The sequence below is a fragment of the Alternaria arbusti genome (assembly GCF_024043155.1).
Source record: "Alternaria arbusti strain BMP 1465 chromosome Unknown scaffold_3, whole genome shotgun sequence".
Classification (NCBI taxonomy): Eukaryota; Fungi; Ascomycota; class Dothideomycetes; order Pleosporales; family Pleosporaceae; genus Alternaria; species Alternaria arbusti.
Window position 1 is genome coordinate 1927489 of NW_026249943.1, and position 25727 is coordinate 1953215.

A 25727-nucleotide genomic window follows, 5' to 3' on the forward strand; every position below is an offset into this window, starting at 1 on the left:
CTCTGAATGACTGGCCGGAGGTTTGGTTGGCGACTCTGCATCAAGGGCCTGGTTCGTGGCGCCCTGCATAAATTGAGATGCAATATGGGTTCGCAAAAGATACTGAGCTTGATGATGCCTATGTTGTTGTTCAGCGTTCTTTCGGCCCGGTACCGAAACGGAAAAGTCGCGAACTGCAGTTCTATACTTTAGACCACTACAGGGTACCGCATTACACATCTCGGATCGAGCAGCTAGCGAGTTGCTAATCTTTCGTGCATCGCCGCGGTGCAAAGTGAATAACGTCCGATGAATGCGTGCTTCGCACATGGTGACCTACGCATTGTTCTCAATGGATGCGGCGCATCCCTCCGTCTTCGCTTGAAGGTTTGTGGTGGGGATGTACTTCAAGCTGAGCAGAACAGGTTAATTCTCGGCATACTGAACCGTGCTGTGCGACGGATTGGGAACATTTCAGTGGTCCCTTCTTCCGATTCCCGTTGCCCGCAAACAGCCAAGCATCTACTCAGCTGTTCCGGTTCATGTGACTGCAACACTGTTATCACAAGTAAATGTATGCAGTCATAAACCCTGATCTCACGCGTCGCACAGCGTCCAAGGTGCATTTCCGGAAACATGGTATCTGGAGCGAAGCTGCCGGGCGCCTGCCACTCTTCAAACTCCGCAAGCAGGCTGGGTAAAACCCTAGAAGCGCTCAAGGACGCTATCGCGGCGCAGCAGGATTTCGACCGCATCTCACCGTACGTTATTCATTACGGGGCTACCTGAGCCCTGCCACTGAGTCAAGCTTCAAGTGGAAAGTCGGCTGTCACATCGCTCCCGCGTTCCTCAGGTGGCAAGCGAGCGCCCGCCACGTCATGCCATCACAGTAATGTGCAGGGCGCCTCGCTGACCAGCTACTCAGCCATCTCACTGCAGATGTTCTTTTGCAACGGTACCAAGAGTGACGTGGGTACATGAAGTCAAGACACGCCCAGAGAAGGAATGTCGATCAGAGCCAATCCGACCTGCAGTCCCGAGAACCGGTCTGACAGCTGCATCGCCGTATGCGCCGCGGGCTGAATGATGATGATCACCACGATGATCAATATCGAATCCCTTCTCTGATGCAGAGTAGCTTTCCAGAAGCGGACGATCGAAACATATCTGCCGATCTATAATCACTTCTAGGATGTGACCCTGATGCATGAAGCATAAGTGCTATCCTTGGCCTTAACGAGACAGGACTAGATCTCATGCTGCGAAGACCCGAACGCTACTAGGCCGTGTGTCCTAAACGGATTTGCGTTGTTCAATCCGTATTCAGCTCGGGACGAAAGAAAGCAATGGTTAGCCAATGTACAGTGTAGCAGTATTCGGTGACCAATGGATTCAAATCGGAGGCATGCATCGAGGATACGGGCAATGGTCCAATGCGCTGGCAGAAACGCTTGGTCGGCGAGGATAGGCCAGAATGATATGCTCGGAGAATAGTGAGGAGGTCCGAACGCGCATCTGCAAGGCCGTAAGCAGCTATTCCTGAAGCGCACTCAACAGTGGCGGCTGCAACCGCTGGTCGCAGCCTTGAGCGTAATACAGCCCATGTTTTCTTTACGATGATTAAGTTTGTGGCTTGTGACGATACGACAGCCTTATGGCGCGACGAGGAGTTGGCGGGACGGGGAGCGATTGGTTCGGTTTTGCCTGGCTGAGTAGTTCACAGGCATCGATGGTCGCATCTTACATGATGTTAGCCTTGCAGTAGTTTTCGATAGTCCTCGATGAGACGACCAGGGCTGCGGATTGCCGTCTCCATAGGGCAGACAGTATGGCCGCCCGTTGCGCTAGGCCTTTTGCTATCCGTGTATGCGATAGAGGCATGGGATACCAGTGGATGAGGTACGTACTGCATGAGCACCAGCCACAGATGTGGCAGTTGGCTTGATTGTGACCGGACCCGAGGCCGTCGAGCTGCCGTGCTGTATGTACAACGACCTCATTATCGTGGCGGCTAGCTGCGGATAGGGGGATCCGTGCTCTCCCATCGAATCCCAGGAGAATGGAGTCTTTTCGTAATCCTGATGCTGATGATAACGAGGTGCTACCCGTGTAGCGTTCAGTAGTGTACCAGGCGTACGGCAGGGGCGTGGCATGCAAGCGATGCTAGGTGGTGAGATCATATATTATTAGCCAGATCGGCCGGTATGCTTGCATAAGCCGGCTAGCCAGGTCGGGCGACGGGCGAGTCGTGAAGAAGGCTGGGGCGGGGCGGAGGGATTTGGGGTCTCAAGGGGCGGAGGGGCGGAGGGGGCAGCTGTCCCGCCAAGGAACGCGGGCATAGCGGGGCATTTTCTCCGAGACGCGAAACCTTGAACGCGAGCAACGCGAACGACGCTGACGCAGATAATTCCAATTCGCAATGGCTGATGTAGCCAAAGGCGGGAGGTGAGTATTGCATCAAATGTTAAAGCTATAGCTGATTATTTGACAGTGGTCCCGAAAGTATGCCTCCCAACTTCGCCGATACGCTCACACATCTCTGACAGCCTCCCAGCGAACCCTCGCGGTATACCCGTTGCGCCCTTCATAGACCGGGTTTGAAGTCCCCCCGCCTCAGGAATGCGTGGATCTAACATCAGCAGGTTGAGGACTATGTCACCGACCGCGCAGATGTGGAGAAGACCATCAACAACTTCAAAGAGATGATCTCGTACGCCCAACCCAGCCAGACACCTCCTTATAGATAGCGATACCTAATACGCCGCCCCAGAAAGTACCAGTTCATGCAGCAAAACACCCAACGGCGAGCCGCAGGTCTCAAGGACAAGATCCCCGACATCCAAAAGACACTCGAGACAGTGCGCTTCCTGAAGTCGCGGAAAGACGACGCAGAACCTCTCGAGACTACCTTCGAACTCAACGACACACTCTACGCCAAAGCTGAAGTTCCTCCTACCGAAGAAGTCTACCTATGGCTCGGCGCCAACGTTATGCTCTCATACTCCATACCCGAAGCCGAAGAGCTGTTGCAATCGAAATTGTCGACTGCGAAACAGAGTCTGGGCACTTGTGAGGAGGACTTGGACTTTCTACGTGAACAGATCACAGTACGTATACTTCAAGTGGTCTGGAGTGTATGCAGCTGACACGATTATAGACGCTCGAGGTCGCTTTCGCGCGGGTCTACAACTGGGATGTAGCACAACGGAGGAAAGAGAGGGAGGGAGGCGAGTCGACAGAAGAGAAGAAGGGCGCATCGTCAAAAGAGTGAGACTTAGAGTCTCTCTTCCCTCACTGCACAGAAAGGAAGCTCATATAGCCGAGCGGCGCATGCGACGAAATGTAAAAGCCAGTACCACATGGCCATGGCGATGATGAGAATTTTCATGAACAGCTTCGAGCCAGATCCGTGCAGAACGTGAAGGCACGCTTTTTGTTCGTCAATTTTATGTACAACTAATAAAGCTTCCGACCATGCGAAAGAAGGGACATCAAGCCCCAACTAACGATACTATTAACAGCCATCTTTCCTCTTCGGCATGAGAACACAGCCACCATTACCCATGCATTACCGCGTATCCATCCATCGATCCATCTCAAAGAGTGATCTTGACACCACCCGCCACAGTCTCAGTAGCATTCATAGGTGCCATGCCTTTGCCAGTCTGCTCCTTGACGTACTCGTTCATCATCTTGGTAATGGCGACCTGGCCACCCCAAGTAACGGCGGCAACCATGCTGTCAACCTCCTTCATGGTCATGATGATCATACCCTTGGGGGCCTTGACATCACCGTATTTGTCAGTGCTGGAGGCTTTGGTCTCCGCGCGGCGCTCCGGTTTGGCGGTCAAAGTGCTGTTTGAGGCGGAGCCTTCAAGGGCTGGCTTCTCACCTTCGGTCGATGGCTTCTTCTCACCCTCAGTGGACGGCTTCGCTCCTTCAGTAGCTGGCTTTGCGCCTTCGGCTGTTGGCTTCTCGGCCTCAGGAGTTGGCTTGAGCTCGGTGGGGCTAGCAGCGGCTGCGGGGGCCTCGAGGGCAGGTGTCAGGCTAGACGATGTAGCAGGCTCAGCAGCAGTGGGCGTCTGTCCCTCTGCAGCGGCAGGCTGAGGCGCGGCAGCTTGAGGGGCTTGGGCGGGCTGAGCGGCTTGCGCACCGCCCATCATCTGCATCGTAAGGATGTACTCTCCATCAACTTGGCGGACGGGAACGGCAATGCGCATGTTGGCCTGGTCGAGAACGGCATTGGCCTGGATTGGGGTGAAGGTAGGCGCAAGAAGAAGCTGAGCTGCGACAGGATTGTTGCCGTTGGTAGGTGTGCCCTGCTGCGTGCCCTGCGGTACGGTCTGCGGTGTGCCTTGTTGGATCTGGCGGGCGACCTCCTGTCGGAACTCGTCGCGGCTGAGACCACGACGCTGGGTAGCGGCTACACCAGCGGCTCCGCCGAGGTTTCCTGTTGCACCTCCGGGGTTCTGGAGAACACCGCGCTGGGCGACGGCGACAGCGACTTGACCGGTAGGAGGGACTCCCATGGCTTGCATCATCTTCTGGATACGGACAGGGTTGACTGTATGTGTTAGCCTCGGATGCGAATGAAAGGAACAATGACTTACGGGGCATCTGAATGACGGTAACTTGCTGGTTCAGATCCGGAGTGACGGCAGCCAGATTGGTTGTGACCGAGTAACGGTAGTCGTTGACCGGGGCCTGGCCCTGAAGAGCAGCAAGCATACCAGAGTCAACACCATCTTTGACATCGACGTTCATGGTCATGGGCTGAGTAGCACGGGTAGACATCCTGAAGCCATCCTGGAACTCGTTCTCTTGCAGACCGGTACCCTGGATTGCCACTGAGGTGCTGCCATCACTACCGAAAGGAGTGACCAGAGTGTTGGTTTCAACAGTCTGGCGGCCAACGACCATATATTCACCGTCCATCTGAGTACGCTTGACCATGCGGACCGTCATATCAGTGGTGTTGACACTCCTCATAGTCTCCTGAATCATCCAGGACTGACGGTCGGGTGACAGCATAGCCACGTAGGTGTTGTCCGGCTGTACCGCAGCGCCCTGCAAGTTCTGCATGGTCATGGCCATCTCAACCTGGCCACCAACTAGATCGGTGGCGCCATTTGTGCTGATGATCATGGACTGCGGCGAAACAGCGACGAAAGACTGACCAGTCGTTCCTGTGACCTGGTTGGCGGGGATGGCGGGTGTTTGTTGATTAACGATTATCTGCTGCTGTTTCTGGGAGAACGTCTCGACCCTGGAGCGGTCGGGGAATTGGAATGAGTTGAGTTTCATCTACGTCCATTAGTCTGATGCCATTGGGGCTATTCGCAAATATGGATTACTTACGTCGCCATTGAGATTAAGGACTTGGTTGTAGGACACTTGCTGCGTTTGTCCCGTTTGAGCGAACACCTGTGTACAGCTCAAGAAGAGAAGAACAATGGAAGAGACAGTACCGGACGTCATGGTTGTAGTAACAAAAGCCACCTGGGCTTGGAAAATATTAAGTAGTAAGAGGGAAAGAGAGATTACTAAAAGAAGAGCGAGAGAATGGCGGAGCAACTGACCAGACTTGCTGCAGCAGGAAGGTACTCGAACAGTGAGTTGTGGCACAGCGACTTATTATGAACTTTGCGTCTCGTACCATGACTTCGGCTTTTGGTCCGGCGTATCCCGATCCGGTCAATGGGGTTTCGTGTCGTGCTCCAAGAATTGATGGCAAGATGTTCCGGACTGTGGAGTTACATAGCCTTCAGGCATTTTCAACCCCTTCGGACTGAGGAGGCCCACACAAAACTTGCTATGGCTTCTTGATACGCCCGTGTCACTCGACGAGACCTGTGTCCTTACAGGTATGGTGTCGGCCAAGAGATTGCTCGACTGACGGCAATGCTTCTTTTCGAATCTGGTTTCAAACGTCAGGCAGGACGTTTAGTTTGAGCATCTGGGACGGATTTGCCGGAAAACTCAGCCCTAGTGACTTGCGAGACAACTCGACTGGTGGCGATACGGTGCTCGGGTAGTGAGACTAATATGGACATTTGTATTCATGTGACAATAACAAGAGGAATCAATGCGATGCTCACAAGTCGGATTCAAATCAATGGCGTCGAGAGAACTGTTGGTTTTCGTCTCTTTCGCTGCGCTGCCTGCAGCAGCCGGTGCAAGTGCCGCCATAGTGTTATCGATGCAGCTTCAAACCGCGGGGGCTAGTCGCAAACGACCGTTCGTGAGGCATGAAGAATACTATGAGTAATTACGTCCAAAGTTTATCGCTCGCGCATCGCATCGTCAAACGACGATGTTTGGAGTGGTGTTTCGCGAATGCAGTTTGTCGCACGAAACGATCGCCCTCAGCTGCCTAGGCTCGAACTAGTCCCAGAACGATAGCCTAACGATAACCCGTTAGGTAAACGTTTGCAGCAGTTTCCCAATCCGACAGAATTGTTCACATTTCTTACTATAGTAGAAGCTACGAGGGTGAGAACTATTGGTAGCCGCGGCCACTGGGTGCCTTTACACTGCCACTCGAGAAGGTGGCCTTATACTTGCCATCCATGGCCTTTGATCTCTGCTTGCTGCTTATGCCTGTCCGGTCCGTGGTGGGTTGCGCTGCCATAAAGCTATCGAACTCATCATCATCTGCATCGCCTTCCGCGGGCTCGCTGTCGTCCTCCACTTCGGCTTTGTCATTCTTCGGTGCAGGTTCCGTTTGAGGTATGCGTTCGGGTGCCTTCTTGTCGCCCTCGTCTTCATCTTCATCATCCTTTGGTGCAGGGTTGGTGAAGGGCTTCGATGCCAAGACACGGCGCCTTAGCTCAGCCATCTCCTCTTCATCGTCTGAAGATTCCGGAATGTTATACGGGTTTCGCGGGTCAACCTCGTCTTCTTCCTCTCCATCATCATCTTCGTCCTCGTCCTCATCCTCATCTGATTCGTCGATAACCCGCCGATTCATGTTTCCACCGGCCCAGACATCCTCTTCCACGCCATCCTCTTTCTCTGTGCGACTCGTGTTGTATTCGCGCTCTATTTTCTCTAGCCAGACTTCCTCAGCCTTCTTGATTTGTTCTTCGTTTTCACACGCCATGTAACGCTTGAGCAGTGCGGCATTGATGTCCAAGAACGCTTGACCATAGGAGAAAGTCGATAGGATCGACTCGGCCCATTCAGGGTGTCCGGTAATATAGTAACAAGCCGCCAGAGCTTCGACACAGTTCAATCGCCAAGGACGACCGTAGTTTGTTGGATTCGCGGCGACGAGGTACGGAAGTAGGCGTTCGCATTTGCCACCTATCCTGCCAAATGGGACTTCGTCTATCCTCTTCCAGCTGGCTTCTACGACCGCAGCGCCGTATTGCTCCATCAGATCCTTGTCTTCGCGACTCAGAATCTTCTTCGCCTTCGGACTGACCACTACACCAGCGAACTTCTGTCCTACGTGAAGCTCGCGCATCATGCCCAGGCGCATGAGCCTCTTGCCAGAGCAGCGTTTCGCATCGCAGTGTCCGAGGTCCCAGCATGCGGCTTTGAACTCGGGCTTCGCAGGTCTCAGGTTGGCGCCGTCGTTCTCCTCTTCTTCTGCATCTGATGCGCGGCGGGGGCGAGGAGGCGCGCGTGCTTTCGCCGGGTTTCGAAATTTGTTGTTGCCCTTGAAGTCTTTCTTGTGGCGGACCATGGTGACTCGCTGATAGGTCTTGAAATAAAGGTGTTTTGCGGTTTGGGGCTGAGTGAGTTGCAAAGTGGCGGGGCAAGAGTGAGTGGAATAACATTTGAACATCGTAATCGATAAGGCGCGCTAGTGCAATGACGTTGTTTGATCATTTACGCGCCAAAGGTGGAGCGCGTCACTTAGCCCATAAAGTATCGCTGCATGGAACTCATTGTGCAGATCGCGGAAAGTACTCCATTTGTGCTTTACGAGTTCGTGGCTCTGGCTGCTGTGTCGCGAACGCTATGAAACACCAAGACTGGAAATCTCCCCCATCTCATTCTTCTGCTGTCCACCAAGAGAATACGCAGCCTTCCACCTCATCTTGACACTGGTCCCTGACCCTCTTTGCACGTTGGCCACTCGGATGTTCTGAGTAATGCCAAACTTTTGGTTCGGTCCAAGGTTGACACCAGATTGTGGCTCCAGCTGTAGTTGCGCGCCCTAGCGGTTGTTAACTCATGCTCTTACATTCATAGCTGTAGTATTTACCTTTGACGCTGCCAACAGAAAGGTCAGACCGGAGATTGGAAGTGGAGTGTTGTTCGATACCCGTGATTGAATCAGCAGCGTGGTGTCCGACTCTCTAGAGACGTTGAAGAGGACATTGATGCTAGTGTTGGTAACAGATATCTCCTTGGACGTATCAGGTACAGATGAGGCAAAGTCCCACTCATCGTCATCGTTCGCAGCACTGGTCTGTGCCAGGTTAGTCGTCGGTGCAGACAACCCGCCCCCTAACAGGTCGACAGCACCGGATGCAGGTTGTGGTGGTTTGATGGATTGTTGGTATTGGAAAGGCGATCCTTGCCGTGGTGTAGAAGTTAGGGCCGCAAAAGGATCAGGTGTCCTAGCTGGTTGTACGGGGGGATGAGAGAACGCAGATTGAGGAGGGGACGTGATTGGGGATTGCGTAGGCTTTGGCGCTGCTGTGAAGAGATCGGTGATAGCTTGGTTGGATGCCTTTTGCGATTGTGGCACGGCCATACCAGACATGCCCAAAACTGGTAAGCGTTAGTAGACGGATACTCGTTGTGATAGCACATAACCTACCCGAGCCGTTTGAACCTCCCAAAGATATGCTGCCTGATTGTCCATATGTATCTCCGCTTAAAGACAAGCCCAGCAAATCGTCCTCGAGAGCATTGCCTGCCGCGGCTGGCTGTTGGGAAGTCTGCGACGATCCTGCTGTTTGAGGCGCGGGCTCTGGGTCGCCGAAGTCAATCAGGTTCAACGTGTTGTTGGGACCCTGTGATACACCAGCACCACTGCGACCAAGTGTACCTTGAGGAATGTTATTCGCCGCCTCGATGTCGCCTTTCTTGAAGAGCTTGTATCTCTCTATTGTCCGGTGTATGCTGTCGTTGATTTCGAAGAGCTTCGCTACGGCTTCGTGGTCTTCGGAGTCCTCTTCGCACATCTTCTGGATCTTCGGCTGCGCGTTTTGGAGAGCGTTGGCAAGTTCCTGTCATCTAGTCAGCCAATGTCGCCTGCCCACTACCTCACTTGGCATACCTCAAAGACATCGCCCTCTTGGATCTGATCGCCGGGCTTGTAGCCCTGTAACATCTCCTCGAGTATCTTTGCCTTTTGCTGTATTCTTCCGACTTCTTCGGCAGCCTTTGCGCGCCAATCCGTTTTGTTCCTGGTATCGTATCCGGCCATGACTTTCATGAGCTTGTTCGCTTCTTGCAGATCCGCGGGTCCACCACGACGAATTAACTCCTGAAGCTTCGCGGATTGTGCCTCTCGCTCTTCTTCGGCCATTTCTTCTGCTGATCTGAGATTCTGCGCTTTGTCAGCCATATGCTTCAACCGGCAGGATTGCAGGTACGTACATCGCTAGGGTTCAATACGGCGGCATCTTCCTTGCGCACTTCGGGAAAGATGTAGCCCTTGTAACTCAGCAGTCTGTGCATATCCCTTATGAAGCCTAAGTCGTCCTTGTACCGCGATGTCTGACATATCGTCTGCCGCCATTCTTCTATCAGCTCGAGGATCTTGTTCTGCACACGCGTCGAGTGCGCAGGTGGACGTTCGGGGAATCGGCGGACGAGCTCATTGAGGAATTCCTTTGTGCTGATCTGAAGGTGGAATGGGTAGCCGCAGTTCTTGACGCAAATATCTAGGAGCTATCTTGTGGTGAGCTATACGGTGTCTGAGGCGGGGCAGCGTGGGCGTACATTGAGCGCGAGGAGTGCCACATTCTGGTTGCGGTGGTTGACATAGTGTACGATGGTAACAGCTGCTTCCCGGGGCCTGGGACGTAGTTAGCCTGCTGCCGGTAGTGGTAGCGTGGCCTGATCTTACGCGGAGCCTTTCTTGCTGTTGATCAGGTCGGAGATCTCGAGGTTCAGGGCCAGATTAGGCTCAAAGTTTTGCGGATCGCAAGCTTGTACTATTTTTTGCCAGGTCAGTTCTGCCTTGCACGGGCGTGGTTACGTTGTGCATACGTATGTAGCGCTGCAGTGGTGAACTGGGTGCCTCTCCGAATGCGCCGTAACGATCCCGGGCGGCCATGCGCGCAGACGCTGCCTCCATTGCGCCGCCGGAGGACTTGGATGCTGAGGCTCTAGGCTAGGAGAGGAGAGCGATTCCGAAGTTTGAGAGGGTAGAGACGCGTCCGTCGAGGCTGGTTGTATCTATAACCTATGTTCTTAAGAATTGGTGGGGATTGGAATCGCGGCAGCTGTCCGCCTACTTCGCATGCCTTGGCGCCACCGCAGCTGCTACGTAATGCGCCTCATTTCACATGTTTCCTCGAGTCTCTATGTCGACCTATGTACGCACATGCATGATCAATGGTTTTCACTAGAAACAAATCTTCATTTGTAGTGTCTATTTCCATCGCCTGGTTTTGCCAACCCTGAAGGACGACTATTCCGCTACATGCGCGTCTTTTTGCTCAAATCATCCAGTAATCCGTGATCAGATACGTCGCGTATCCAGCAATACCTGCCAGTACAGCCTGGGTGCCGTAGAAACCAACAATTCTTCCGGGCCCCTTGGATTCGTTGATCATCAAGCCAAGCTCAGCGTGACTGACACGGAATGCGAACAGAGCTCCAAGTGCGTAGTTTATGTAAGACCTGATGAACGAATTAGGTAGGTTCTGTGGTTTCGGTCTGGTGAGGTTACCTGTTGGCTCCGTTGAGCTCAGCGAGAAGTGCGATACCAAGGACGAGGGGCACATTCTCAGTGAAGTTTAGCTGCGCGCGTGAGGCAACGTAGAGAGGATCAGTGGTGCCTTTCGACTCGTCCGATTTGTCACCCATGAAGCTGTCGTCAACATTAGTGAAGGTTTGTTACGAATGAGCAGCTTGTCCTACGTTTTCGAGGTGATACGGTGGTAGACAATGCGATTTTGGAGGAAAAGGTAGTAAGCCGCGAATGGGAAAGCCCATGTAGCAGTCGCAGGAGCGAGGAGCGGCATTGGGACGCCGAGTCCAACTTTGGTAGCCATGCTTGATTCAGGGACAGAGAGGTAATTGACCATCGAATTGAGCCAGCGAAGGAGAGGACTTTATAAAGTTGTGGGACCACGGAGTGGACTCAGTGGAGCTGGGAGAGCGGATGAGATGCATTCCCGAGATACACGGATCTCGCACTATGTCGTCATTTGGGGGCCTAGCGCACATGTACGAAGCGGGCCGACCAGCAATGTTGGTGCATTGTTGATGCGGTAAACCTCGAGAACGTTCGTGAATATTTATACATGATAAAAGTACATATGGATGAAGACAATTGGTTGTAGGTATGGTATGGAGACGCTAATGCGAAATTCTGCATGCCCATGAGCTTTTCTTCCTCGATTTTGTATAGGATACCCACTGCACTGGGATCGAAGATTCCAAACTCACTTGATGAGGTGGATGCGCCTGAATTTGTCTATAGTTCTACGAAGTACGATAGAGCATGTTTGAGGGATCATCGGTTCTGGACGTTGTTAGCTTCACTTCTATGCCACGGGGAAGAACGTCCGCACTGGCTTCATGTGCTCAGCATCATTTTCCCTGTTGTCGTCTCGCACTTCCTTCAGCATTTTGTCGATGCCTCGCTCGTTCAAAGCTCGCTATGTAACAAGTCAGCTAGGTGCAAGGCCAAGCATCGAGTCGGCTGCGTGACTGACTGAAAGACACTTCTCATACTGCTCGAATATCGGTTTACATTCATCGGTTGTAGCAGTGCCTCGCAAAAATTCTGCACGTTGTCAGAATCCGTAGGTACTTGGTGCCTAGTTGACGCTCTGCGTACTTTCGCTGTACCACTTGAGGAAGCAGTTATCGTAGCGTCTGGCCTGTGTCAGCGGGTTGCAGCAACAACACCAACAACGCGCACGCTCACTCTTTGACTTCGTTGCATTCCGGTGCTAGCGAGGCGGACATGTTGGTGAAAATACAGGTCGTGGTTGAGCAATGGCGCTGATCCGCATCACGGAGGCCGAGGGTCTGGTGAAGGTCGCGCGGCTATCGATAGGGAAAGCGCGCTAGCGAAGATCATTGAAGGTTTCTTTCTCTAAACACTTGCGACACGCGCTTCCTCTCCACACCAACCCTACCTACGACATCCAAGCGAGACGCCACCGTAGACCGCGTCATCGAACACCCCTCGGAGGATGAGCGCACACTAAACTCGCCATGGATTCCTTCAAGACGCTCCAGACAGAAATCGCGGCCGCCCTGAAGTCGACCACCAAGTCTGCCTCTCTCATAGGCGGCGCGGACATTCCCTTTCAACGATCGCTGAACCCGGACGCTGGCACGCAGCTCGACGCCCAGAATGCGCGCCTCCTTCATCTCGCGCAGCGGCTTCTCGAGAATGCTGCTGCGAGCTCGGACGCTGTAGGTCCCAAGCTGCCCGACGTCGAAGCCATAGACGCCAATTGGAGGGGGGTTGTTGATGTCATCGACAGCTTGCTTGAGAAGGCCGACACCAGTCTCGATGAGTACACGGGCGTTGTGAAGCGCTTGAGTCCCGCGACGGAGCAGGTAAGGAGCGCGCATACGGAAAGTGAGGCGCATCGTCTAACGCGTCCGCAGGCACCTGTGAAACCACGCCCCAACATTGCCGACAAGAAGATTATCGCGAAGCCGCAGCTCAAATTCGAGCATGCGCCTAGCAACAGCGAAACTGGCGGCTTCCGCCCGCTGGTCACGTCCAAGCCGCATGCGAAGATCCCGCTAGAAGAATGCTTGCAGACATTCAAGGACAGGCGAGGACGGGAACAATACCCCCACCCATACCAGACCGAGATCGAAACCTACAAGTATCCTTCGACCGTATACGAGCACTCCGAGCCGCAGCAATACCCTCCCTTCGAAACTACCACCGCAACCTTGGTCGATACTCCCGAAGCGTTAGCTACGATGCTCTCTGAGCTAAAGACTGCAAAGGAAATCGCCATTGATCTGGAACACCACGACAACCGCTCATACATCGGCATGGTCTCACTGATGCAGATAAGCACACGCGATAAGGACTGGATAGTCGACACTTTGAAGCCCTGGCGGCGGAAGCTCGAATGCCTGAACGAGGTGTTCGCAGATCCCAGCATCCTGAAGATTCTACACGGTGCATACATGGACATTGTCTGGCTTCAGCGAGACCTGGGACTATATGTCGTTGGTCTTTTTGACACCTACCATGCTGCTCGGGCCCTTGGTTACCCTGGTGCCAGTCTGGCATATCTACTCGAAAGGCACGTCCAGTTTACGGCCCAGAAACAGTACCAGCTCGCGGATTGGCGCGTGAGACCGCTCAGCAAGGAACTTTTCGAATACGCACGCGCTGATACCCACTTCCTCCTATACATATACGACAACATGCGCAACGAGCTAGTCGAGAAGTCCGACTTCTCTAACCCGGAGAAGAACAAGGTCCAAGATGTACTTCAAAAGTCGAAAGAGACGGCCTTGCAACGCTACGAACACCCTGTATACGATACCGAGATGGGCCTTGGAACTGCTGGTTGGTACAAGCTCGTCTCACGCACGCCTGTGCACTTTACCCCCCAACAGTTCTCTGTCTTCCGCGCCGTTCATAGATGGAGAGACGACCTCAGTCGGAAAGAAGATGAAAGCCCGCTTTTCATTATGCCCAACCACGCCGTATTCACCATAGCTCGTATGATACCTGCGGACAAGGTCGCGCTCTTCAACGCAATCCAACACGTATCGCATATCATTCGAGCGCATGCAGACGAGCTTGTAGCTGTCATTGCTAAGGCTAAAGAGGACGGTGTCAATGGACCGGAGCTGCACAACGTGCTCCAGACGATTGCCGACATGCAGAGGGCGGAAAGGGCCGAGTCAGACGCTGCGATCAAGGTAGCAGAGGTGACTGCAGCACCAGCTGTTGAGGCCTCTGTGCCTCAAAGTACTGTAGCAGTTCCAGCTACCCGAGCTTCCTCTTCAGAATTTTGGGGCGAACTTTGGAAAGCAAACCAGGCGCCACAACAGCCGGAAATACCAACCATCGACATCGGACTTGCTCTACCATTACCACCTCTCACCGCCCAAGTATTTGCTGATTCAAATGGAACGGCCCAAGCTACACCAAAAGCAGAGAAGCCACAGCACACCTTTGTGCCGAAAGAAGAGAGACCAGCCGAAGACCAACGAACCGACACGTTCGTTGTCAAGCATCTTGGTGGTCGCAAACGAAAGCGAGGAGACGCGGTAGAAGACCAGTCGACCACTGCCCCGGCCCTTGATCCCATGACCAACGACGAGATCATGCTAGACGCACCTGAAGAGACACTGGAAGCCATCCGCGTACGTGAGAAAGCCGCTAGGAAAGCGGCACGCAAACAAAAGAAGAAGGACGATGCTGCTGCCCATGCCGCAGGTCTCAACCACAGCGACGAGCCTGCCTTTGACTACGCGAACGCGAAATCAGTACTGCATGCCGAAGACGGAGATGGGAAGAAGAAGAAAAAGGACAAGAAAAAGAAGAACTCGAGCTTTGCGCCCTTCTCAGGTATGACGGATGCACCCAAGGGACTGCCGAGGGCGCAGAAAGAAGTCGCAGGACGTAGCAAAACCTTCAAGTCGTAGATGTGGAAGCTTGAACAGTCGAAGGGTAATGGAGTGCTTTGCATCTTTGCGTTCTTGTACATATACCTGCATCATGACACCAACCTATTTCTCCCGGTGTCATCAGAATTCAAAGAGATCTGCCCTATGGGGCCAATGCATTGCTACTTGATTAATGCTATGTTGACACTGTAATCGCTGTGAATGCTCTGCCGTTATCCGTGTTGTTGCCACGTAACGCCCTCTATGAATACGTTCCCGTCAACTATCCACATCAGGTCTAGCGATAACCTTTGCGTGTTGCTTCCGACTCATGCGCCTGTAACGAAACCGCACACAAGTTGCTGATGATCCAAAGCTATCCTCCTCCATCACTGATCACACAACCTGTCCATGCAAAGCCCGATAGAAAATACCGAAGTTACCGGTTCCATCCTTGCCACCATCCGGTCCCCGTACATTGTCCAGAACGGCAAACACAATCTTCTCGAACCATCCTCCCTGAAACTCCGGTTCGCGTAGGACCTCAAGAAAGCAACGGGCAACCTCCGCTGGTGGGTTGGAATACACGCCACAGCCCAACGCGCCCAGCACAAGCTTCGTGTGTCCATGTCGAGCAGCAACGCGCAATATGAGGCGGACGTTGTTCTTGGTATGAGCCCTCGCGCCGAGGTGCTTGAATGTAATACCATCGTCTGACAGAGGTGGTTGACGGAGGGCTGCAACGCTGATGACGGAAAGCGCAGGGAGATCCATGGGATGCGTGGACTCGAGCAGTTCATGGCCGTCGGACATGGCGTTACGGATGATGACCACGTTGGGTGAGTATATAGCGGCGAGAGCGGGGATTGGGTAGTATTGCTCTCCGTCTAGCGTGAGGTAGAGCGACGAACGGTAACAGAGACATTCTTCTTGAGCGAGAGCCCCTTTCTGCCAGCCGCCGCCGGGTGATCGCTCAGAGGCAAGGTTGAGTACGGCAACTGGACGTGCTCGCATGGGCTCAGTGACTTCTCCGGCTTGCTTCCCGACTTCGGAGTCTTGAAGTTTTCCAGGAGCGTCCTCTGTGGTGGCGTCCTGCATTGGTGCATCGATGTCGGACTTGGGAGCGATCGCAGGCTTGTCGTCATCCAAATCCACGTCCGTTTTCTTCATGCTACAATGCTGACGGACAGTATGATTGGGCTCAAGCTGTATTGCTGCATCAAACGAGTCCATGTTGAGTACTTCGATGATGCATGGTTTCTTGATGCCCGGGCACCGTTCTTTAGGGAGAGTAGATCCGTCTTGATGGTTTATGGTCTCGAGAGTGGCCCACTCGGCATCGAACTTGGACGGGACTTTCGATAGGATACTTGGGAGGACCGACTTGGTCTCGTCGGCGACTAGTTTGAGAGCCATGTTGCGTCGGCGATTAGGTGCGCGGTTGTGGTTAGACATGTTGTGCTTTGGACGATTGGTGTTGTGACGCTGGTAAGGTTCACCGGGACGAGTGTTTTCTGTTCGAGAGGGACCCGGTCGTGATGACCCCGGCTTCTTGAGGAAGCCGAGGATTGAGCTTTGTTCCATGATTTTTGGAAGGTGCAAGATGAGGGCATGAACCACCACCAGCGTTGTCTAACCAGAAAGCTGCCGCTATCCCAATGTACTTCCAGGTGAATGTCGTTTGCGGCACTACCCTTTTGGCGTGGAGTGCTGGGAACCGGATAGTGGACGCTTTGAATGATTAGAGGCTCTCACATTAACATCGTGAAGGCAAGGAGCAGATCTACACCAGAACTTGGACCGAGTAAGAGGGATGTTAGCAACGGACAGCGCAAGCAACTGGACCAGGCAGCAGCAGGCAAGGGAAGCGTAAACTGACTAGGCCTATTTTGGAGGGTAAACCAACATAGGAGATTACGGCCACGAAACGGACAAACCAAATACAGCGATAGAGGTGCACCTGCATACAACCATGGCAATGACAGCAAGAGTCGGACCGCAACGCACATGTGCGTCCAGTGGTGCGGGCCAGGGTGTCTCTCAGCCCTACAGCGGGCCAGTGCGTCTGCCCCACATTCGCGTAACCGGCGATCATGTGCGATTTGCTTGCTGTTGCTCTTCCACACAACAACAATACCTTTGTAGACTCGACCAACATCCTTTACCTGCAGTCCCCGATGTAATTCTGGCACCCTGGATCATCGGCGACATGCCTACGCAACTGGCGCACCCATCCCCGAAGCGCAAGCGCGATCAACCCCCGCCTGTCCCTCTGCTCAACACGGCCCTCGCCCTGCGTCCCGCATCCGCACCGCCACGAGGCAGCCCCGCGCCCTCATCAGGTCCTGATAGCCCACGAAATGTAGTCGCAGATCAGCTGCGAGGTATGAACCTCGCTGCACTCGCGGCAATACCCATGTCCCCGCTCACGCCAACCGACGATGTGATACGCAAGAAGCCGAAGCTCGATGCCATGAGGGTAGACAGCGGAACTGCATCAGATACATATACCATCCGCGAGAGTTTCAGCAGCTATACAAACGGGGAAGACTTGGATACTGTCGCTGTGACGACTGAGCTGGACCTCTCTCGGGTGATACCAGAGACCCCTCAGGCGTCGCAACCCCGCTTGTTGCCAGATATCGCTTCTTTTGCCCAACACACCAGCTTCGTCTCATCGCCTATACCCACGACCCTGCAGTCGCATGCAGCTGCAAAGCAGAAGTCGCGCGCGCAAAGCCCCTCTTCTTCGCAACCCCGCCCTCGGGCTAGATCGCCGTCGCCCTCAATGTCAGCTCTCACGTGGCGAGATAGCGAGATCACGGGACACTTGGTCGATCCTTCGACTGACCCAGATGATGACGGTACTGGACTCAACGGGATCGGCTTCAAGCCTACACCAGCATTAGCATATGCGAGGTCGCAGAAGCGGCGACAACAGTTGACCGAATGGAAACTACGTGAGACTCGCGAGGCGAGAGCGAAACGTAGTGAGAGACGGCGGAGGGGTGTGCGAGACACGCCTTCGCGGGAAGTGACAGTTGAACGGGAAGTCATGCCTGTCAACAAGATCGAGACGACGAAGCGGACGGTCAAGTTTGCTGTATGAACTGTCGAGGAGAAGTAATCGTAATTCCGGAGAAGTGTAATAAGGTGGGTAAGCCCAAACATGGATAATGACCATCTCACGATACTTATGATACGAGCCATGGGCAAGTACACGTTGGATTAGCGGCACGTTTGGAGTACGGCGTAACAGGAAATTCTTTCGGTTCACTATGCGTTTAGCATCATCTGTCGGGCGTTTTGTTTACTCATAGCGTTATGAAATCTACTCTCGATTACCTCTTAACGTTTTGCTCAGTGAATTGGCCGCAACATGACTATCGGGCCATGCCACCCATGGAACAGCGACTATACTGAGCATCTGATATCACTAGAATTTTGATCAACCACTTTAAAGAACTTCTTTCTGACTAATCTATGAGTCATTCATTCATACAGAAACATATGAATGATCAAATGATCATTGTGTGACTATCGGGCACAGCGCGGCCTTAAAGATCGACCTCGGGAGTGTATCGAGCTCAAGCACGTGTCAACGCGAACCCCTGCGCGTCGTCCGGTTCTCATCTGTCGCATTTATTGAATAGGACTGAATATACAAATTCGCGACGGACAATCACATGTGAACAATCCCTTACCCACATCGTCCTGTTGCACAAGTACGATGTTCTATTCAGATGCTTATTCGTAGCTGCCGCTGGCTGATCCATGCCGCGTCACCATCATCACCGTTGCCGCGCCCTTCCATACCAACCTTTGTCCTTCGCACCACCATGACCTGCGATATCTCTTGAGCCTGACGACGCTTCTTCATTCCTCACACTTCATCCAGAACATACATATAAGCGGCACGGCCTTTTTGAACGAGTAAACATGATGACGCGGTGGCTGCGCCTTGCCTCGGTGCTACCTTCTGCACTTGCTCTCACACCCAGTGATCCGGCTCACCACGTAAAGCAGGTAGCAATCATAGGTGAGTTCATGTCCCCAGAAGATCTATCACAAATGCTGACTCCAAGAAGGTGCAGGTGCAGGTGGCTCATCCGCTGCGTACCATCTCGCGCAATACGCCGCCGAAGCAGGCATCCCTACAAACATCACCGTCTTCGAACGCAACGACTACGTCGGCGGCCGCACAACGACTGTGAACCCATGGAACGATCCGACGATATCCGTAGAGCTGGGTGGCAGCATTTTTGTACAGAGCAATCGAATAATGGTGAAAGCCAAGGAGGAGTTCAACCTATCTACTGCTGGAGCACGAGATCTCGCAGCGCAAATGGAAATGCCTGATTTGGGCATCTGGAATGGACAAGAATTCGTTGTAGTGACGAAAGCAGGTGATACTTGGTGGGACAAGGCGAAGCTGCTGTGGAGATATGGCGCTGCGCCGCTTTGGACCAATAGGCTGATGAAGAGTGCCGTGGGCAAATTCTTCGAGATGTATGATGAGCCGATATTCCCATGGAAGAGCTTGAGTGACGCCGTCGAGCGTGTGGGATTGTTGGAAGCCACTGGAGTGACAGGAGAACAGTACCTCAGGACAAATGGTATCGGGGAGGCGTTCTCCAAAGAGATCATCCAGGCCAGCACTCGGGTCAACTACGCCTCGAACTTGCCTTATATTCACGGATTGGAGACAATGGTTTGCATGGCAACAAATGGAGCAATGCAGATTGAAGGAGGCAACTGGCAGATCTTTGCGCATATGCTGAAAACCTCTCGCACCAATGTCCACCTCAACACTTCTGTCGCCCAGATCTCGAAGCAGCACGATGGCAGCTATGAAGTTACCACAAGTACCGGCCACACATCGGTCTTCGACGATGTAATCCTCGCATCCCCTCTTCAGTATTCGGACCTTGTTATCCAACCTGCGCCACAGCACATTCCCGATGAGATCCCCTATGCGAAACTGTACACTACACTATTCGCGTCGCCCTTCCGATTGGACCAAGAAGCTTTCAACCTTGGGCCTGAGACACCCGTACCGCAATACGTTCTTACCACGCTACCTTCATCTGAGGTCCCGGTGGATGGTGTCGGGTCGCCCAATTTCTTCAGCATATCTATATCCGATGCCGGTATCAACCCGGGATCTTCCCCGCTTCGATTGGAATACATCTACAAGATCTTCTCACCCGCCCGTGTGAACGCCACCTTCCTCTCGCGCGTCCTTGGCCAACATGTCTCGAACGAGGAAGCCGAACACGGTGACATAAATGGCACGGTGAGCTGGATACACCACAAACTGTGGTACTCATACCCACGCGAATACCCACGCGTAACATTTGAGGAGATTAAGCTAGATGACGGACTGTGGTATACCAGCGGAATCGAGAGCTTTATCAGCACCATGGAGACGAGTGCATTGAGCGGGAAAAACGTTGCTAGACTGATCAGGGATGAGTGGGTTGCCCAGGGCGTTGATGACAGTTATGCGAACGCTCGGAAAGATGGCACCGACGAAGAGCTGTATCAACAGGAGCTATGAGGTTTGCGTCTTCCGAACACTATGGCAAGCCACGTTGTTTGAACTTTAAAAGACTTGCATGAACATTGCTACGCGAGTCTGCCCCCATTACTGATTAAGCGGTCACTTCGGCGAGGTAGCAGCACAGACGCTACGCTTCAGGCTTGTTGGTATTCGGAAGAGCGGCATTAGTCGCTTGCTCTGGATTTGGCGAAGCTACTCTTCAGTCTAGCCACGTTTGACATCCTTCGGGGGATTCTTCGACACTGATTTACGATGGCACGATCATTCCAGTCCAATCGGCTTGGATACCGTTGTGGAACATCTGGGACGCTAGGGAATTCGAGATCTCGAAGCTACGTCAACCACGTGAGATTAGCGAGGACCCGCCGTCTTGTTTAGCCCGGCGTGGAGTACTGGCCCTGGGTAAATGGTTTTCGAGGATTCCTCCCTTGACATGCACGTCTGATTGCTCTAATCGATATCTCGCGAATTATTAGATGTAATTCGCGTTAATTCACTCTTCCCCTTCATCATGTTCATCAGCTTATTAAGATAGCAGCGACTCATGCTATCAGACTTGTATTATGCTCGGATGTAAATGAGTCAAGGAAGCTAAGACTTCACCCGCAGTCTGACTTTCTGGCCTACGAGTGGCGTTGGCGTCAGGCCCTCTGTTCTACCCCTAGGTCCTATGAAGCGAACGGCGATCCCCCGGACGTGCTTCCGTCGCAGTCATCAAACTTCCCTACCCAGCACTGACCGTTGTGCATACGAAGTACGGCAGTCCTTTGGTCCCAACAGGATCAGAGGCCTGGCTAGCCAGGACTATGGGTACAAGGTTCGATGGCGCACTTTCCAGCCCCGACGTACTTGGGTGCGGATTCTGCGGTAAAGGGTCAATTGCACATGGGATTTCCTACTTCTCGCTGTTGTACCCAGAGCCGGGTTTGTGAGGTTGATCGTGGCCATTCTTTCTCATTTCATCATCCGTAATATCCTACTTTCTTCTTTCTCGCTTCCGTCATATCTGGTCACTTGGACGCGCAACAACCTTTTCTGGTGAGGCTGAAGATACGACACGATACCGAGACCATGGCAGGTCACGTCCTTGCCAACGCGCTGGTGCCGCGAGTGGGACAGATTATCAGTGTCATGCTGGAGATCATTACTTTCGGTGCACTCACTGTTTGTATAAGTAGGTTTTCAACTTCTAGTGTTAGTGCTACTTCAAACGAATGAGAATGCTAACAAGATGTGACAGTGCGACGAACTCAGTCCATCACGAAGTGGATGGCGCTGCCTTTGGCCACGATATGTATGTGCAACACAACGCACGCTCTCGGGGCATTCAATGCGCATCATCCTAACGGAATGAATCAGTAATCATCATCATATATTGCGACTCGGCGTTGTTTGTTTTTGCCACAGCAATTATGCTCCACGGGTTTGGCATCAATTTCTCGCCGCAGGTCTGCGAAGGTGGGGTCTTCTTGTGTAAGTCTACGACACCAGATTGCGTGAACCGGAAACTGATTCTTGCACAGGTTTGCTATGTTACATGACGACGAAGATCCTGACATACTACTTCCTTGTTGAGAAAGCTGTGAGTACAAGGCTCTTCTTTCTTCTCCTGTTCGAGTAGTCACTGATTGGATTTAGTATGTCGTTCGGGGGAGTAAAAAGCCTCGCTTGAAGACTAAGCTGTGGCTTTTTAACTGCCTATTCATGCTGCGTACGTTGCGACCAACCGCTCCAGAGAACCCGCGCTGATAATGCTAAAGTGCCGTATACCGTCTTGGTTGTCTTAAATTTCGTCTAGTAAGTCGCAAATTCCACCCTTGTATCGAAAAAGAAGATCGAGTACTGACGCATCGTAGCCGAATAAGCTACATCGATGACTCGGGCGTATGCATTATTGGTATGCAGAGGATTGCCATGCTACCCTTGATCATTTTCGAGGTCGTTGTGAACGTACGTCTCCCATTATCCTACTCTGGTTCCTTCCGACACAGATGAAACTGACCGAACTCTAGATTTGCCTGACTGCTCTCTTCGTCATTCCCCTCCGCAGTCTCTATTCGTATCAAAACAACACAAACCCCACACTCCGTCGGATAGCCAAGCGCTCGCTCATGGGCTCCCTCGCCACCCTCACCACCTCCGTCGTCAACCTGACCGTCCTCATGATACTGCAAGGTGAACCAGCCTGGGTCTGCTTCATCTGCTGCAACGCCGATATTCTGTTCTGTTCGCTGGTCCTACATTGGGTCACATCCAAAGACAAGACGATGATGACTACCGACGCAACGAGCGGTACGGGAGGCGAAAACATCGGCTCAAGACACGGCACAACATCACACCAAAGACGGCAAAGCAAGTTGATGTACGGAGACAACACAGAAGAAAAGCTGCGCAGTGAAATCATCACCATCAAGGGCATGGCCGACGTGTCGCCGACCGGCGGCAACAGCAACAGCATCAGCAGCAGCAGAACCAACAGCGGCGCAAACTCCCGACGACCCAGCCTCAACGTTTTCCCTTGCTCGATCAACACACACAATCCACATCACAACAACCGTCCACAGACTTCACCTCGTTTAGTGCTTTCCAGCGTCACAACGGAGTGCAAATCCTCGTCGCCGCCTAGCAAATTCCGCGCCCCGAGTCGCGGCATGTACCGCACACCCACACGAGAAGAGTTCGGGGACGAGGTCGAGTTGAACAATATCAGGGTGCAGACTATCCATACGAGGGAAGTGGAGATTGATGAGGAGGGGAGAGAGCGGACGGGGAGTGTGAGGAGTGAGGGGGATGAGTGGGTTGGTCATGAGCGGAGGGTCATTGGGGACGGTGTGGTTTGATCTTTAATGTATGTCGCCGGTGGCAAGCTTGCCTGGATGCTCTGAATGTCATGGCTGTCTGCGTTTTGACGTTTGCGTTTTATACCTCTTGTTTTGGATTTCGTGGGCGGGAGTTGGGGTGGTACGTTTATATAGTCGCACTTGATGTACTAGGAATGTCATTGAGCTCTTGAGATCAAAAACACTATCCATCGCGCTGCATGAGGCTGGCAGCGTAAAGACATGAGAATTGTATTACTAACTAGTGAAACAGTAATAAGAACATAAACACAATCAACACCATAACATGTAAGACCCTTGATCAGAACAGACACCTTGATCATCGTTCACAAGCATGAACACCCAATGAAACTACCACAGCCTCAGCTCAGGCCGCAAATTTGACCCTCCTCTTCTTCACCCGCCCAGTCAATACTCTTTCCACATCGCGTTCTAGCTCCTGTGCATGTACCTCGTGATCGACAACATCTTGCATATATGCCAATACGTCGTCGGTGACCTGCAAAGAAAGGCTGAGGAGGGCCAGAATGCTGCTGCGGAGTTTTGCAGCTGAGATCTTGTCTTCTGTATTGTCCTCTTCGATATGCGCTAGTGGCTCTTTATCGCTGTCCGTGTCGGGCACCGGCTCCTCGATGGATCTTGTAGATGTTCTGTCTTTGTGTCTGCGGGACGCCGTGGGAGACGCCGCAGGGGCGTTTGGTGTCTGAATTGATATATTATCGTCGTCTGGTAGAGTGATCGGGCTTCTAGCTTTGCCTAGCTGTGACTCGTTCATGTAAGAGCCATTCCGCGTTCTTTTTCCGTGGATGATGTTCTTGGGGTCCTTTGGGTCACTGATGATGATTCTAGATAAATCGGGAGAATGCTCCTGATGTCCCCAGCCCTTCATAAGCCGATTGCTTGTTGGTTTCGGGGCCGCCTTGCCCTTTATTGGAGGCTTTGTAACTTTTCGCTGGGCGTCGTTGTGAGGCGTAGCACACACTATCTTGCTGTGGCTGGACTTTGCCATGATGATGTGCGGTGTTCAATAGAATCGATCACTGAGATATGAACTTCAATTGAGAGAGTTAAGAAAGAAGGTTTTGTGTGCAAGTCATTGTTCGCTGGTGGATGGGTTTTGAAGATAGTTGACTGTATGAGTCGAGCGAGGAGTGTGGAGCGGTACATGGGCGCATCTGGGCACGAGTCTTCCCATTGTGTGACACCAACACAACTCACGAGGCACTCTGACTGTTTACTAGCGGAACAGAAAGAATTGCATGACTGTAATAGTGTGCGCCTGTCGTCGAACCCTGCAATGGAAACCCCATCCACATTTGCAACGTGCTGCACAATGGTGCCATGGCATTGTGGCATTCGTTGTCTTGTATACAAATTCCTCATTTCTTCGCGGCTGGTTTCGCAGGCGTCGATGCAGGCGCTTTCGCAGGTGGTGTCTTGGTGGCGTCGGTCGGTTTTCCTGGCGGCTTGCCCTGACTACTGATAAGATCGAGAAGATGGTCTTCTGTCTGCTTGCCCTGTCCAGGAGTCAGCCAAAATGTTCGTAGTGTACTCTCTCAGCCTCCTTCTCGTGACGTACCTTCTCGGCATCAGTCTCAGCATCCCATCCTCGTCCGAACTTTGTTCTGAAAGCCGCCAATTTTCCAGCCTCATCCTCCTCGACATTAAGTAGTTTGTGTGAACTCGGGTTCCATAGCGGCGAGTTCCGTTGGTCCTTTGCGCTCTTGTATACGGGCTGTGGGTTTGTGGTTCGTAGTGTGAAGGAGCTGCCGTCAGAGAGGGTCACGAGTTGGGTGAAGGTATAGGGTCGCTTGGGTCGGCGGAGAAGCGTCGCGTGTCGTACTTGGTTCGTCTGGCGTACTTGAGGCTGTATCGATTGTCGGAGGACGCGCAGTGCGCTCATTGAGGGTATTGGAGACGCCATAGTGACTTGTGCTGGGGTCGAGTGTTGAAGTTCGCGAGGGAAAGTTGCGGCGAAGAGGCGGAGGTCAGCCTTGGCCGATCTAACATTTCCATCTGCAACCCGCGCACTTCGTCATTCGCACCCAATTGCCCTCCAACATTCGCGTCTTCTCGAACCATAGCGCGCCTCTACCCCTCGGTGCGTGTGGTCAAACCGGAAGATTTTCATCTGAACATGGCGCTCTCGCAGCGCCCGGCTTCGCGCTTTTTCGCAGCCTTCTACAGATGGAATCAACATACTCGTTAGTGCCTTAGTGCGCATTGGTACATATATACTGAATATCCTCTTAGAACAGTCAAGACCATGTGCCATTGCCTCTCAATACCCTCGTCGCGATACAAATCCCCGCAACGGCATCTGCGCCCCACGCTACTATAACACGACTCGTCTGCTGCAACAACAAAGTCACTCCCCGTCGCAATCGCATGAGGAAGAAGCGATAGGAGCTGGGGAGGAGAATCCGAGAATATCAGGAAGAGGAGGGGTATCAATATTACGACCGGCAGAAAGCATATCGGAGGAGCTAGCAAACACGCAGGAGCCCGTGGAAGAGCAAGATGCTTCCTTTGAGCTCTCTGAGGCGGAGCTGGGGGAAGAGCGACTCAAGAACTCGGTGCGTAGAGTGATGCGTAACGTTCCGAGC

At 52.8% G+C, this 25727-nt stretch overlaps 11 protein-coding genes across 11 annotated transcripts; 5 read left to right on the top strand and 6 right to left on the bottom strand.

The window, feature by feature from the left end:
* Positions 1-2398: 2398 nt before the first annotated feature.
* Positions 2399-3250, top strand: PRF1 (peptide chain release factor 1; the record flags this gene model as incomplete). The annotated part of the gene is made up of 5 exons (XM_051443871.1): positions 2399-2424; positions 2526-2574; positions 2622-2689; positions 2750-3086; positions 3137-3250. The coding sequence occupies 5 exons, from the start codon at positions 2399-2401 to the stop codon at positions 3248-3250; spliced, it is 594 nt and encodes a 197-aa protein (XP_051305366.1).
* Positions 3251-6478: 3228 nt separating this feature from the next.
* J4E86_003316 (uncharacterized protein) lies at positions 6479-7669 on the bottom strand (the record flags this gene model as incomplete). Its single annotated transcript, XM_051443872.1, has 1 exon — positions 6479-7669. One exon carries the CDS (start codon positions 7667-7669, stop codon positions 6479-6481), a length of 1191 nt encoding a protein of 396 aa, XP_051305367.1.
* A 276-nt stretch (positions 7670-7945) lies between these two features.
* J4E86_003317 (uncharacterized protein) lies at positions 7946-10243 on the bottom strand (the record flags this gene model as incomplete). Its single annotated transcript, XM_051443873.1, has 8 exons — positions 7946-8146; positions 8195-8706; positions 8756-9167; positions 9218-9490; positions 9541-9834; positions 9886-9961; positions 10013-10100; positions 10156-10243. The coding sequence occupies 8 exons, from the start codon at positions 10241-10243 to the stop codon at positions 7946-7948; spliced, it is 1944 nt and encodes a 647-aa protein (XP_051305368.1).
* Positions 10244-10607: 364 nt separating this feature from the next.
* J4E86_003318 (uncharacterized protein) lies at positions 10608-11165 on the bottom strand (the record flags this gene model as incomplete). Its single annotated transcript, XM_051443874.1, has 3 exons — positions 10608-10791; positions 10841-10981; positions 11032-11165. 3 exons carry the CDS (start codon positions 11163-11165, stop codon positions 10608-10610), a joined length of 459 nt encoding a protein of 152 aa, XP_051305369.1.
* A 1174-nt stretch (positions 11166-12339) lies between these two features.
* J4E86_003319 (uncharacterized protein) lies at positions 12340-14757 on the top strand (the record flags this gene model as incomplete). The annotated part of the gene is made up of 2 exons (XM_051443875.1): positions 12340-12690; positions 12742-14757. 2 exons carry the CDS (start codon positions 12340-12342, stop codon positions 14755-14757), a joined length of 2367 nt encoding a protein of 788 aa, XP_051305370.1.
* Positions 14758-15114: 357 nt separating this feature from the next.
* On the bottom strand, positions 15115-16134 carry J4E86_003320 (uncharacterized protein; the record flags this gene model as incomplete). The annotated part of the gene is made up of 1 exon (XM_051443876.1): positions 15115-16134. One exon carries the CDS (start codon positions 16132-16134, stop codon positions 15115-15117), a length of 1020 nt encoding a protein of 339 aa, XP_051305371.1.
* A 793-nt stretch (positions 16135-16927) lies between these two features.
* Positions 16928-17827, top strand: J4E86_003321 (uncharacterized protein; the record flags this gene model as incomplete). The annotated part of the gene is made up of 2 exons (XM_051443877.1): positions 16928-17311; positions 17333-17827. The coding sequence occupies 2 exons, from the start codon at positions 16928-16930 to the stop codon at positions 17825-17827; spliced, it is 879 nt and encodes a 292-aa protein (XP_051305372.1).
* Positions 17828-18660: 833 nt separating this feature from the next.
* Positions 18661-20278, top strand: J4E86_003322 (uncharacterized protein; the record flags this gene model as incomplete). Its single annotated transcript, XM_051443878.1, has 2 exons — positions 18661-18757; positions 18807-20278. The coding sequence occupies 2 exons, from the start codon at positions 18661-18663 to the stop codon at positions 20276-20278; spliced, it is 1569 nt and encodes a 522-aa protein (XP_051305373.1).
* Positions 20279-21352: 1074 nt separating this feature from the next.
* Positions 21353-23121, top strand: J4E86_003323 (uncharacterized protein; the record flags this gene model as incomplete). The annotated part of the gene is made up of 4 exons (XM_051443879.1): positions 21353-21455; positions 21730-21754; positions 22138-22231; positions 22294-23121. 4 exons carry the CDS (start codon positions 21353-21355, stop codon positions 23119-23121), a joined length of 1050 nt encoding a protein of 349 aa, XP_051305374.1.
* A 367-nt stretch (positions 23122-23488) lies between these two features.
* Positions 23489-24130, bottom strand: J4E86_003324 (uncharacterized protein; the record flags this gene model as incomplete). The annotated part of the gene is made up of 1 exon (XM_051443880.1): positions 23489-24130. The coding sequence occupies one exon, from the start codon at positions 24128-24130 to the stop codon at positions 23489-23491; it is 642 nt and encodes a 213-aa protein (XP_051305375.1).
* Positions 24131-24500: 370 nt separating this feature from the next.
* J4E86_003325 (uncharacterized protein) lies at positions 24501-25045 on the bottom strand (the record flags this gene model as incomplete). Its single annotated transcript, XM_051443881.1, has 2 exons — positions 24501-24638; positions 24701-25045. The coding sequence occupies 2 exons, from the start codon at positions 25043-25045 to the stop codon at positions 24501-24503; spliced, it is 483 nt and encodes a 160-aa protein (XP_051305376.1).
* Positions 25046-25727: the final 682 nt, after the last annotated feature.